Below are 12,718 nucleotides of genomic sequence, written 5' to 3'. Positions count from 1 at the left end.
TGGGACTCTGCACAGGGAGAGACTTCCTTATGCCTCTCCTGGTGAAGCTGAGCCTCTTTTTAGATCTCAGGGCCACATCCTCTGCCTCCCAAGCCAGGCCAATCAGTCCCTGTGCTTCAGACTCTCCCCACTGGGTCCCCACTGGGTCTCTGCCCATTTTGCCACTAAAGCCCAGGTTGGCATTTTGGGTGATGACGCCCTCTTCACTGGCCAGTGTCAACGGAGACGTGTGGAGAGAGTAAATGTGTGGACTGCTGGAGGTGCATGTCTCGCCAGGTTCCTGTGAGCTGAGAAGCACAGAGGATGCTGAGCCCGACCAGGTCCAAGGAGCTAGCTGCTGCCAGGCTCTGGGCCTCTCAGACTGTGGGTGCTGGGAATAGATGTGCCCTGGGGGCTCCAGAGGGGGCAGCTGGGCAGGGAGGGGTCCCTACCCCTCCTCCAGAGGAAAGAACTGGTAGTTCTCTGGGCTGAAGCGAAAGCTCAAGGCAGGGTGCTGGGGGCAGAGGCGCCTCCTCTCTGTGAGGAGCTCCCCACCCAGGCACATTTGGGTGGAGGCTGTCTGACCATCTGCTGGGGACATTCCTCAGGGAATTCCTGCAGCAGGCGGAGGCTGGATGAGGTCCCTTCAAACTTGGAGATTCTGTGATTCTAGAGTTGGGAAAACAAGACTCACACACGTGGAATCTGTAATTATCGAGAGATGCCAGGCAGCATATAATTCTGCTTTAAGTGGCACTGAATGCATGCAGCAGGAATCCTCCAGGGGACAGCGGAGGGCTCAGAGGCTCAGGCAAAGTGCGTGGAGCAGGTGGGCCTCAGAGCGCCTTGAAGAGGGGAGCGCTAGGAGGAGGAGGAAGGGAGGACACTCATTGCAGGGAAATGACTATGAAAGCAAAGGCAGAGAAGTGGGAATTAATTTAGTATTTTCTTCCAGTTCCCCATATACCTCTAGCTTCCTGCTCCTGATCTTGCTGCTTTGCGGGGATCAGAGTGCGGCAGCAGCAGTACAACAACAGAGCCGCAGTAACAACAATTGCTATTCATAGAGCACCTACCATGTGTCAAGCCTTGTATTAGGTGCTTTCCATGTCTTATTTCATCCTCACCACCATTCTACACGGTAGGTGCTAAAATCCCCATAAGTAAACAAAGGCTCAGAGATGCAAAGGAACTCGCAAAAGGTCACACAGGTGTTCAGCAGAGTCTTGCCTTGCTGTAGGCAAAGGCAGCTCCCTGACCCCCAGATTCATGGGGGTATCACCTTGCAGAAACAGACTTCTAGACATCTTTTATTCCCAGGCTCCAGGCCCCCGACATTTAGCAGGGAGGTGGATCTTGGCTTGGCCTGGCTTTTTCAAGATATTGGGATTTGAGTTCCCACCAGCCATCCTTCCCACTAAGTGCTCTGTGAAGCTGGGAAAACTGGGAGCTGTGACCTCTGGCCCCCTCTGGTCTGGGGGAGGCAGGGCCCCTTCAAGCTGGCCTGGCTCCCAGCCCAGCCTGGCAGTGAGGGTTGGGGTGAGAACGTGGAATGGAGTGGCTCCTATGCAGAAGGCTCCCTATTCTCAGCCAGAGGCTGTCTGTGGAGCTCTGATCCCCTGGGTTTCAAGCACCCACTTGCAGGCCTGCTGCAGTGGCTGGAATGTAATTTGTCACTTGTTTGAGGGCCAGGCTGACAGGGGCCAGACAGGGCTGGGTGTTGGACAGGGGGGGTGATGAAGTCTTGATGCAATTTGTAGGCATCTGAAGAGCCTGGGAGACAGATTGAAATGTCAGCTCTGTTCATGAGGCCTGTCTTGCCATACCCATAGCCAGTGACAGGAGGGGTCCTGGGGGCCAGGCAGAGGGAAGACAGAAGCAGAGGGAGCTGAGGACAATTCCCACAGAACCCTGGGCTGTCCAACACTGCCCTGCTTCCAGCAGACCATGGGATCAGTTCAAGGAAGAAATACAGCCACTTCAAGGGGACTGGTCCCTTGCTACATGGGAAGTGGGGAACATTCAGGTTGCCTTCTGCCAGCCCCCAGATCATCAGGCTTGTCTGGCCTGTCTGTCCCCATAGAAGCTGCCAGTCAGACCTCCTGCGCATGCCCCAGTGGTGTGACCCATGGGCAAGATGGGGCCACAGTTTTTGTGCACACTCACGTCAGTACAACCCAGCACAGGTAGATGAGCTCAAGGGTGACTCTTGTGTGCCATCCCCATGCCACAGCTCCCCTGGAGTCTCCTGGTCACCACCCATGTATGTACTCTGACACGGGCCCACTTGCACGCACACAGCCCCTTTAAACACATACCTGTGCTCCCTCACACCAATGGTAGGATAATCACAATTTTTCCCACAAGACCCTTTACAGTTTTCAAAGCTCTTTCACACCCCTTATCCTCTCAGATCTCACAAAACCTCACCAAAGGGGTTAGGGCAGGCTGCACTTCCCCTCCTTTTTAGATAAGGGCACTTTGTAATCAAGAAGTTGAGGCCGGGCACGGTGGCTCACGCCTGTAATCCTAGCACTCTGGGAGGCCGAGGCGGGTGGATCGTTTGAGGTCAGGAGTTCGAGACCAGCCTGAGCAAGAGCGAGACCCCCGTCTCTACTAAAAAATAGAAAGAAATGATCTGGACAACTAAAAATATATATAGAAAAAATTAGCCGGGCATGGTGGCACATGCCTGTAGTCCCAGCTACTCGGGAGGCTGAGGCAGAAGGATTGCTTGAGCCCAGGAGTTTGAGGTTGCTGTGAGCTAGGCTGACGCCATGGCACTCACTCTAGCCCGGGCAACAAAGCGAGCCTCTGTCTCAAAAAAAAAAAAGAAGTTGAGAGATCCTTTTTGGTCACACAGTGAGTCCAAGGCAAAGCCAGGAGTGTAGGCTAGGACTCCTGACTCCTGGTCCAGTGCTCTGTCTTCTTCATGCACAACATCCCAGGCTGCTCCCCAGGCCTGGGAGAATCCCAGGTGGGTGTCCACCAGGATCAGGCAGAGGGGGTCTGGGGCAGAGCCTGGACAGGCACCTGTCCCTGCATGGGACTCCCTGTTTGGATTTGCCCTGTATCGCACCCAGGCCAATGTCCTGGGCCAGGGGAAGAACAGGGGCTCTTAAGTCTGGGGGTCAAATCCCAGCTCCATCACTGACTGGGTGAGGGTCCCTGGGCAAGTCACATGACCTCTCCAGGCCCCAGCTTTGCCTGTGAAATGGATAATATACCCACTTCAGGAGATTGTAAGGATTAAGTTAGATCCTCCCTATCAGGCCTCAGCACAGAGGGGCACGGCATTAACAGTCCTCCTTCCCCTTCTTGGGGAGACCTGGGCCCTACCCTGGCAAAATCTTGGCATCTGCCATGGTGACAGCTGGCTATGGACCACCTCATCCTCAGGTCTGCCAGGACTCTGCTTAGGAGGCACCATACTTGGGGGCCATCCTCTCCCCAGCCCGGGCTCTGCAGCTGCCAGGAGGCAAGAAGCAAGGCCGCGGGCCTGAGGTGCTGCTGTGCAGTCGGGCTAGGAGGGAGCTTCCAACCCCAGAGAAGGAGCCACACTCAAAGGGACCGGCTGCGAGGGGCCTTGTGTGTCATTTGGCTCAACTTCCTTTTACAGAGACGAAAACTGAGGCCCAGAGATGGCCAGGTGCTTAGCCCCAGTCATGGAGACGTGGACTGCAGAGCCAGGACTGGAACCTTAGTCCTGTAAGACAGCTTCTGTGCCCTTCTGAATGGGGAATCATCCCTAAAACCTTACTGGTAAGAGATGGGGAGAGGCCAGACCTGCCCCCCTCAAATGGGTCTTCCTGGAGCCAGGAAAGAGGAAGTTGCCCAGAAGTCCGACCCCACCAACGCACAACGCCCTCCTGGTGCCCACATCAGGCCTGGGCCCGGCTTAGAAGGGCAGGGCGTTCTGGCTATCAGACTGACAGCTGGCCTGGCACGGGAGAGTTGTGTGCCAACGGAGGCACCTGGGGCACAAGGGCAGGGCCTGTGGGCAGCTGCGCCAGGCTCCAGATGGTACAGAGAGCAGCCAAGCCAAGATGGAGGCTGGCAGTGGGAGGGCTCTGCAATGCCAAGTTCAGAGAGAGGCGGGCGCCAGGCCCAGAAAGGCCTGGAGCCCTTTGGGGAAGACTGGCTGCCTGGGGAGGGGATGGGACCCAACGGGCCATGGGGCTTATGCCCACCTGTACTGAAGGGGCTTCTCTGGACATCTCAAGGAAGAGCCTAGCCCAGTGCAGGCAAGCCTCCTCTGATCACGGAGGGCCTGATGTGGCCTCCTCCCCACGGGTGGCTCAGACACTCAGCATCAGTGGGCACACATGGCTGCAGCACCATGAAGGGAGGCAGGAGGCAGCGGGGGAAGCAGGCTGGGAGGGGCTGTGGTCCAGGCTGTGGAGAGTAGGGCTTTTAGGGATTCTGGTACCTCCGAGGCTGCTCCTCAAAAAAAGGAAAATGTGAGGTCTTGCCCGGGGCCCCAGACTTTAGGCAAGGGCTGTAGTCACATGATAGGAGCTCAGCATGGTGTCTGGCTGACTTGCTCGGGGTATGACTTATGGGGCCTTGAGACAGTCCTCTCCTCCCTGACTCCTCTCATTCCCCCTGCCCAGAATTTGCTCCTCCCACCTACCCTGAGTGATGCCAGTGGATTCATAGAGGGGCAGGCAGGGAGTTCTCCATGGTGGGGAGAAGCCACAGGCATCCCCTTTCCTCAAGCCTGAGGAGCCGTGGGCAGCATTCTAGACCTTCTAGCTGCCCACCCAACCTGCCCCCAGTGTCCAGCATGCCCTGGCCCAACTGTTCACCTGGGCAGGAGGGCAGTGCTCTCAGGCCAGGCCTCTGGCAGGAGTGTGATCCAGAAGCCCTAACCCTTACCCCCACACCTATGCAACAGTCGCCTTTCTGAAATAGCCAGGGCGGCCTCCAAGGGCCAGGCCTGCCACACCTGCTGCCTCTCAGCCCAAGTTTGGCTGCTGGCTTCTCATCCTACAGGCCTCAGAGCAGGGTCATCGCCTGCAGGAAGCCTTCCCTGGCCCCCAGGCTGGTAGGTTGTCTCCACCCTGGCATTCCCATAGGCCCCGTGCTTCCCATCCCCATCCCCGCCAACACTGAGCGTTCTGTGGTCATTGCTTATAATCTCTGTCTCCCCCACTACCCCTGAAGGTCTGTGCCCCAGCACAGAGCCTGGCACGTAGTAAGTGCTCAATTTATGCTTGTGGAGCAAATCCACTCATCAAAATCCATTGGTGATTAACTGAGTGACCTCAGGCAATTCCCTTTCCTTGCCTGGGTCTCAGTTTCCCCAGCTGTCTGGTGGGTATTGTCTGCAGTGTCATTAATTCTTCAGGTCCCACGTGGCCTATGTGGTGTGGCCAGGAGGCCTGGGCGGGAGTGGAAGTTGCTGGAACTGGCCTTGGAAGGAAAAGAACCTTAAATCCTGCTTTAGTCCTGGCTGATTCTGTCTCTTGCTCCTTTCCCAAATCCGGTGCTGCCCCAGCTCTGGCCACCCTGTCCCCCTACCCCATGGCCTCAAACTCTATCTTGGGCCATCAGGGCCAACAGGGTCCCCAAGGACTCTGCCTCCACGGTGCTGAGGTTGAGGGTGGGGCCCGCAATCTGCCACATTTCCTGACAGCAATCCAGGGCTGTGGCAGGTCTTCCTCTCAAGGTTGCCTGGTAACGGCTTTTGCATTCTTATGAAAAAAATGTGGCAGCCCCAGACAACAGACACAGGGCTTGTGTGAGGGGCGGGCATCCAGGGCAGGGCTTGTGCCTGGACCAGGGCAGTGGCAGCGGAGCCAGCATCTTGTCCCATTGTGGGGGGACCAGGGCTGGGCCCAGCCTTCTCCAGTGGGCTTCAGTGGGGGCAGTAGGCTTGGGGGGCAGGTGGGGCCACCCAGGCCTGCAGGGGGGCATCCAGCCTGGCATCTGCCCCCTCCCACCCCTTCCCTGCACCTGCAGCTGGTGGCTTCTACCCAGTGAGCCACAGCCGGTGCCACCTCTCATTAGGTGATGATTTTACATTAATTACCTTAATTAAGCCGCGCTGAGTGCTAATGGCTTGGGGGGGGTGGCTGTTCCTAATTACCTTCCCAGTCAGCCCTGAGTGAGGGGCATGGGCTTGGCAAAGCAGAAGCAAACAGTTGTGGAAAGAAGGGGAGGAGCCCACCACGGGTGGGAGAGGGGCCCCCTCCGCAGGGCCTGGCTCAGAGACCTGGACCTGACGTCCCCAGAGGGCTGAGCTGGAGGCACTGCCCCAGGGCAGGTGTAGCTGGCTCTAGCCCAGAACTAGGGGCACAGGAACTGGAATGGGGGGGACTCAGATGGGGGGGTGGCAGACAGCCCGTGCAACCCTGCTCCCCAGACTCCTCAGGCCTCTGCCTGATCCCCTCTGCTGGGCTGAACTCCTCTCCTCCCCACCCACGTCGGTCTCCAAGATCCAAGCCACATGTTACCTTGTTCCTTCCTTCCCCCATTGCTTTGTCCAGTCATTCATGGGGTCCATGGGTTACACATCTGGGCACCAGGCTACAGGGCACCCCTCAAGGAGCTCAGTCTAGCTGGGGAGGGGGACGGCTATGAACAGATCAATAGAGGGGCAGAGCGAAGAGCTAAGGTGGGGGTGCCCCAGGCTTTGGGGATCAGGAGAGAATTCCCAGAGAAGGTGATGCCAGGGATGAGTCCTGAGGGAGGGGGTGGTGGGACAACTCTTGCAGGCAGAGGGACCAGCATGTGCAACTGGGACTCGTGGGGAAAGAGGGCTCGGCCCATTCAGTTACCTGCAAGCTGTTCAGTGCAAAGGGGAGAAGAGAACAAGGGCAGAAGTGGCTGAACGTGGACCCTTGATTCAGGGGCCCCTAGGGGATCATTGGAAAATGACTACAGTGTAGGTGGAGGGGGCAGCAGGGAGCAAGCATGGGTGGGGAGACCAGTGAGGCAGCCACTGGGGGTGGCGGAGCGGAGAAGGCAGATGGGCTGGACCACTGTGCTTGTGGGGATGGAGGGAGAGAAGCAGGCAGATTTGAGAGTTTGGGGGAGAGTCATGGTGACAGAACTTAGGGACGAGTTGATGGGACGGGGCAAGAAGGAGAGGGAAGGACAGAGGGGACGCCATCCACATTGCACTGTGGTTTCTGACCTGACAGGAGCGGAGCAGCAAGCAGATGTGGGGAAACAAAAAGGAGGATATGCGTTTGTGGAGGCTGAGGAGCCTGTGGGACACCTGCGAGGACCCGCGGTCTTAGGCCTTAGGATTAAGAGAAAGTCAATCCCAAGGGAGGGATGAGGTAGCCCAGGGAGGCTGGGGACAGGAGGCTGGGCCTGTAGGTCTGACTCCCACCCCAGCTGGTCACCTCTCTGATGGTGCTTCCATGTCTGTCTTCCCCACCTCTGCATCCCTGGAGCCAGCACAGGGCCCGGCCCAGAGGAGCTGCTCGGGGAGTATTTGCTGAAGGAGTGAATGAATGAATGAATACATGAGCGAATGAAGCTCTGTGGCTCCCTCAGACCGAATCAGGAGCTCTGTGTTCTCTCCACTCGGCCGCACTGATTCAGAAGCAGAGTTTGCCCAGTCCCCTGCCCATCCAAGGTTGAGCCACCTCCTCAGGCTCTTCTAAGACCCTGACCAAACCCCTGGGGGAAGCACAGCCCCTCTCGGCCTAGGGCATTGCTGAGTGGGAACAGTAGCCCTCTCCACTCGCTGGCACACAAGACAGAATCCAACCACATTTTAGGCCCATCTCCCAGCCCTGGCCTTAGCACCCCCAAAGTGATGCCCCTAAGCATCCCCACGTCCCTCACAGCAGGTGGCCTCCTGGAGAAAGGAAATCCACTAGTACCGGCTTTGCCCTTGCCACATCTAGGTCACTCACCTTGATTTCCACGCCATAGCCAGGGTAGACAGAGATGTAGTAGAAACAGTCCAGGCCGACATCAGGAGGTGAGCTGGGGGCCGTGGGGGAGTCCAGAGAGCCCTCTGGGCCTGAGAAATTCCAGCTACAAGGGCCTGGGAGGCAGGAGGAGACACAAGGCTAAGCCCAGCTCTGGCAAAGCGGGTCCAACTAAGGCTAAACCATGTGTGTGTGGGGGGTGGTAAAGCCCACCTCTTGGGATGTCTATCCCCCTGTTGAAAGAAGGGACCACCTTTCCTAGAGCACCTACTATGTGCAATCTTATTTCAGTTCTCGTAATGGCTCAATGAGGCATGTTTTCTTATTGCCATTTTACAGATGAGGCTCAGAGATGAGACATTAAATAAAATTCCTAGGATCATGTTATAGTTGGAAGAATCAGGATTTGAACCCAGGTCTATCTGGTTCCAATCCACATGCCTCTGGCAGGTTGACTCTTGGTGCTAAAGGGCAGGACAGGCTGGTATGGTATCAGAGACAGAGACTTTTAGGGGCCCTGCAGTTCCCCTCACTCCATTTCCAGATCTGTAAACAAGCAGGTAGCTTACCTGGTGGCCGGACTGTGGTGATGGTGGTGGTGACGATGGTGGTGGCGGTGGTGGTCTCCTCGTCGTCCCCTGAAGCTGTGGAGGTGGCAATGATCCCCTCGATGCCGAGCCCTGTGGTCTGGGTCACAACCTCTGGAGCCCACGGCCTGCCCAGGTCTCCGGGACCCTCTTGGGTTGGAGTCCAGGCTCTGCTGGGGGGTGTAGAACTGGGCCTCTCCCCTGGGCCCAGGGTGGGCACTGCCATGCTGGGTCCCGGAGGTAGGGGAGCTGTGATATGAAGCACAGGGGGCTCTGACTCCAGGCTCCAGGGTCCTTCCCTGGACTGGGGCTGAGTGGGTGCTGCAGCCATGGCCGGAGTGGGGCTGGTGAAGACAGGGCGGCTGTCCTGGTTGGCCAGGCGGGGAAGGGGACTCGGAGTGAAAGGTGTAGGTGGGTCAGGCTGGAAGGGCAGTGCTGGCCTCAGCTCCTCCTCTCCCCTCTCCAGCCCCTCTTGTAGGAATTCCTCAAGCAGTGGGTGGTGGTTGAGCAGCTTCAGGGTGGGGGCCGTTGTGATGAAGTGGACACCTCGTTCTGGCTGCTCAGGTGTGGGGGCTGCTGTCAGCTCCCCATTTGTCTCCTCGATGCCTGGGGCTTGCCCTTCCCCCACAGTTGGGGCCTCTGAGGAAAGTCCTGAAATAATAACAGACAATCAGAGGTTCTTCCCCTGTGCCAAGTAAGCAGCATCACGCCCAGCCCAAGCAGTAAGAGACCCATCTCTCTTTTGACAGAGCATTGAGGAGTGCTCACTGTTGAGAACCATGGAGCTATAGAATTTTAGAGCTGGAAGTGAGATGATATCACATACTATAAGAATGGCATGTGAGATATTTTTTCTTTTCCAGCACCAGAAGCAGACATTACTAGTCAATCATTGCACTATTTCCTGCTGTTCTCAGATTTGGCCTCGGAATCCTTTTCCGGACAGTCATGCCTGATACCTCAGACTGTCATGATGACAAATAAATAGTCCCTATCCCTAACCTAGCGCAAAGGCCTTATTTTACTAATGAGGAAATGGGCCAGAGAAAGAAAGTGACTTGCTCAAAGTCACACGACCGGTTGAAAAACGGAGATGAGAACATTAGCATGAGTGCTATCTCCCACCAAAGTAACTTTTCTGTCTGACATTATGGGACATTCAAGTTCATTTCCTGTTCTCAGTGAAACTGCTGGTCATTAGCCTCAGGAAATATGTCGCATATTTGGGATTTTATTTTAGATTTCCTCATGGGTGCATGATTTCTTTGTTAGGGTCCCATTAGATCCCATTTCTCTCACTTCTCAGAAAATCATTTCTTTCATCCCCTTCCCTGTTTTTGTGGTTCTTCTAGAGCAGTAATGTGAGCAGAGTGGGAAGAGCTAAGCTCTGGAGCTAGGCAGATGTGGCTTCAAATCCCAGATCTGGCTGGGCACGGTGGCTCATACCTATAATCCCGGGACTTTGGGAGGCCAAGGTAGGAGGATAGCTTGAGGCCAGGAGTTCGAAACTAGCCTGGGCAATATAGCAAGAGCCCTGTCTCTAGAGAAAATTTAAAAAACAATTAGCCAGGTATGGTGGTGTGTGCCTATAGTCCTAGCTACTCTGGAGGCTGGCGTGGGAGGACCCTTGATCCCAGGAGTTTGAGGCTGCAGTGAGCTATGAGTGCACCACTGCACTCTAGCCTGGGTGAGAGAGTGAGACCCCCCCCCTCAAAAAAAAATGCCAGATTCATCACTCTGGGACTATGTGACCTCAGGTAAATCTAAACTCTATGAACCTTGGTTTTCTCATCTGTAAAATGAGGTTTCTTTTTTAGGATTGACTGAGATAATATTACTTCCCTTCCCTATTTGGTATTTCCCTTTGAGTTCCTTTTTTCTTTCTTGTAATACTGGTCAGGTTCCATCTAGGGCAGGGTCTAAAATAGGGATAGAATGGACATCTGGCATGCTACCCACCTACCCTCCAATTCATGGTAGACATTGCTAATCAATTTTGGTTATTTCTTGCTAAGTCCATATGGGACTTCAGAATCCTTCTCAACACAGTTATCCAGGCAGCCAGTACTAATCAATTAGCTAGGCTATGGAAAATGAAAATTATTTGTTATCTCTGGGGACAGACTGCTGTGGTATTGATTATGTTGACTTACTCAACCACATAGCTGGAGAAATGATGCATATTCTGCTTGTGGCCCCCTAGGCTCCCCAGATCTTTAACTGCCAAGAAAAGGTTAATGGATGCTGGCTCCAGATTCGGCTCATACAGAGTTTTGCCAGCTCTGAGAAGGCTGGGAGGATATTTTGAGATCCTTACAGCTCTCAAAATGGCTGCATGAGGACTTGAAGAGAAACATAGCCAGGGCGAGATAACAGCGTTTGCAAGGAGAAGGTCGCTTCCTCCGCACGTCTGGTGGTGGGGCTGTCATTCCACAGGCTCACACCCACCCCATGGATTGGCAGGCATGAGGAAGTGGCAGATGGCCTACGTTCTGTTCAGGAGACCACAGCAGCTCTGATGTGTCAGACAAATGAGAGGAGGGAGGAAATTGGGGTGCGGAAGGCAGGTAGAGGTTGGAGGGCTCTCCATTCCTCTGGATCAGAGGGGCCTTGGTATCCCAAAGCCCTGAGAAACTGGGACCAACTGCTGTCTCCTGAAATGCCCACTGAAGCAGCCCATCTGTGCTCTGGCATTCTGTGCCAGGTACTGACAACACAGTGTCCAAACTAGATGCCCAGCCAGGCCCATACCCCCACAGCAGATGGTCCACCAGTGTCCTGTGTCTTTCATCTGAATCAGCAACGGAGGGGCCAGGCAGGGCCTGTGACAAGCCTGGACAGGGCTACTCACTTTGCCCACCCCCTAGATGTCACACAGCCTTTGCCAGGTGAGCTGAGACTGATCTTAGCATGGCGTGAGGAAGAGGAGCCTTTCTCATCACACATATTGGAGCCCCCTGGAGACGTGCATTGCTCAGGCGTCCCCTTCCAGGATTGCCCAACAAGAGATGCGGCCCTTGCCTCTTAGGTTGGGTACCTGTGGGACTCTTCACTGGCAGAGGGAGTGCACCAGACAGCCTCTGACTTGGGAAACGACCGCAGAGGGCACAAGTCTTCTGCCTGCCAGGTGGGTGCTGGGCAATGGAGCAGAGCTAATGGGCACCTCCCGTCACTGTCGAATGAGCTGATTGTGTTATCTGGGGGGACTGAGCACTTGGTTAAATGGGATCGAGACAGCATATCAAACGAACGAATTGATGTCAAAATCAGCCGACACTTGGTCCCAGAGGGTGCTACCCACTGTCAGAGAGGGTAAGATAATCTCTAGGAGACAAGCCATTTCTGGGGAAGGGGTATCTCCAGACACCCTGGTTGATTCTGTTGGAGGCCTGAGGCTCTGTGACCTGCCCCTTAGGTTCCCAGGAGATGGGGCTTCTCTCTGCCTGGGCTGACTGAGTCAGTTCAGGGATGCAAGGACTGGCAAAGGGGGAGAGTGTGACACAGGGACAGCAGGAGAAAGTCAGGGGCTGGGCCCAGATGCCCAGTCAGGCACCTACTGTGTCAGGCCCTTCTGTATTATCTAACTGACACTGTGACTCTGGAGTCTAGCGGGGTGAGGTGAGGACTTGCCCAGAGTCTCACAGTGGAGGAGCTGGAATTTAAACCTACGTTGATCTGGCTTCAAAGCCTAAAGTCTTTCTACACACCAGCCTGCCTCGTGGGAGGAAGAGACTGGAGCTACCCAGCAGAGAACACTCTAGCTAGTTGAGGAAACTGAGGCCCAGAGAGAGGAATGGACTCGGGCAAGGTCTCATGCAGTTGGAAGTGGAGCTGAGGCCAGACCTTCTGGCATCTGGCCTTGGGTTGAGCCTGAGCTGAACCAGGCCCTGGGGAAGCCTTCTGGCTGGCACCCAGGGAGCCCCACCCCGTGCCCCAAGCACGGCCATGAGCCTGCAACCCCAACCGGAGACCTGGTGGCACTCTCCACGGGGCGAGGGCACAGAGTCACACAGAGATGGGTTCAAGTGTCAGTTCTGCCACTTAAAAGTCATGTACATAAGCCTGGGCAAGTGGCCTTTCAGAGCCTTGGCCTCCTCAGCTGTAAAGCGGGCACTCTGGAGGGGTTTTGCGAGAATCTGGATGCTCAATAGCAGCGTCCTGAGGCTGAGGGAGCGGCAGCCCCCAGTCAGGGCGACACTCAGGCAGGCCCAGAGGGCAGGAGAGGCTGGTGTGTGTGGGTCTCTTCTCTGGGGAACCATT

General features: G+C 55.7%; 1 protein-coding gene across 3 annotated transcripts in view; it reads right to left on the bottom strand.

Annotated features, from left to right (window-relative positions):
- The window catches only part of SEZ6 (seizure related 6 homolog (mouse)), a 45,471-nt gene that overhangs the window by 14,343 nt on the left and 18,410 nt on the right, over nucleotides 1-12,718 (bottom strand). For all 3 annotated transcript variants that reach the window (XM_012648308.1, XM_012648305.1, XM_012648306.1), the window contains exons 2-3: nucleotides 8,441-9,109; nucleotides 7,854-7,987 (exon numbers count right to left, since the gene is read on the bottom strand). In XM_012648308.1, coding sequence (XP_012503762.1) covers nucleotides 7,854-7,987; nucleotides 8,441-8,789 — 483 coding nt within the window. In that variant the 5' untranslated portion in view covers nucleotides 8,790-9,109. The remainder of the gene's footprint in view (nucleotides 1-7,853; nucleotides 7,988-8,440; nucleotides 9,110-12,718) is intronic.

This window comes from Propithecus coquereli, unplaced genomic scaffold, assembly GCF_000956105.1.
Source record: "Propithecus coquereli isolate 6110/MARCELLA unplaced genomic scaffold, Pcoq_1.0 Scaffold281, whole genome shotgun sequence".
Taxonomy (NCBI): Eukaryota; Metazoa; Chordata; class Mammalia; order Primates; family Indriidae; genus Propithecus; species Propithecus coquereli.
Note: the sequence above shows the minus strand (reverse complement) of the source record. Positions and strands in the feature narration are given on the sequence as shown.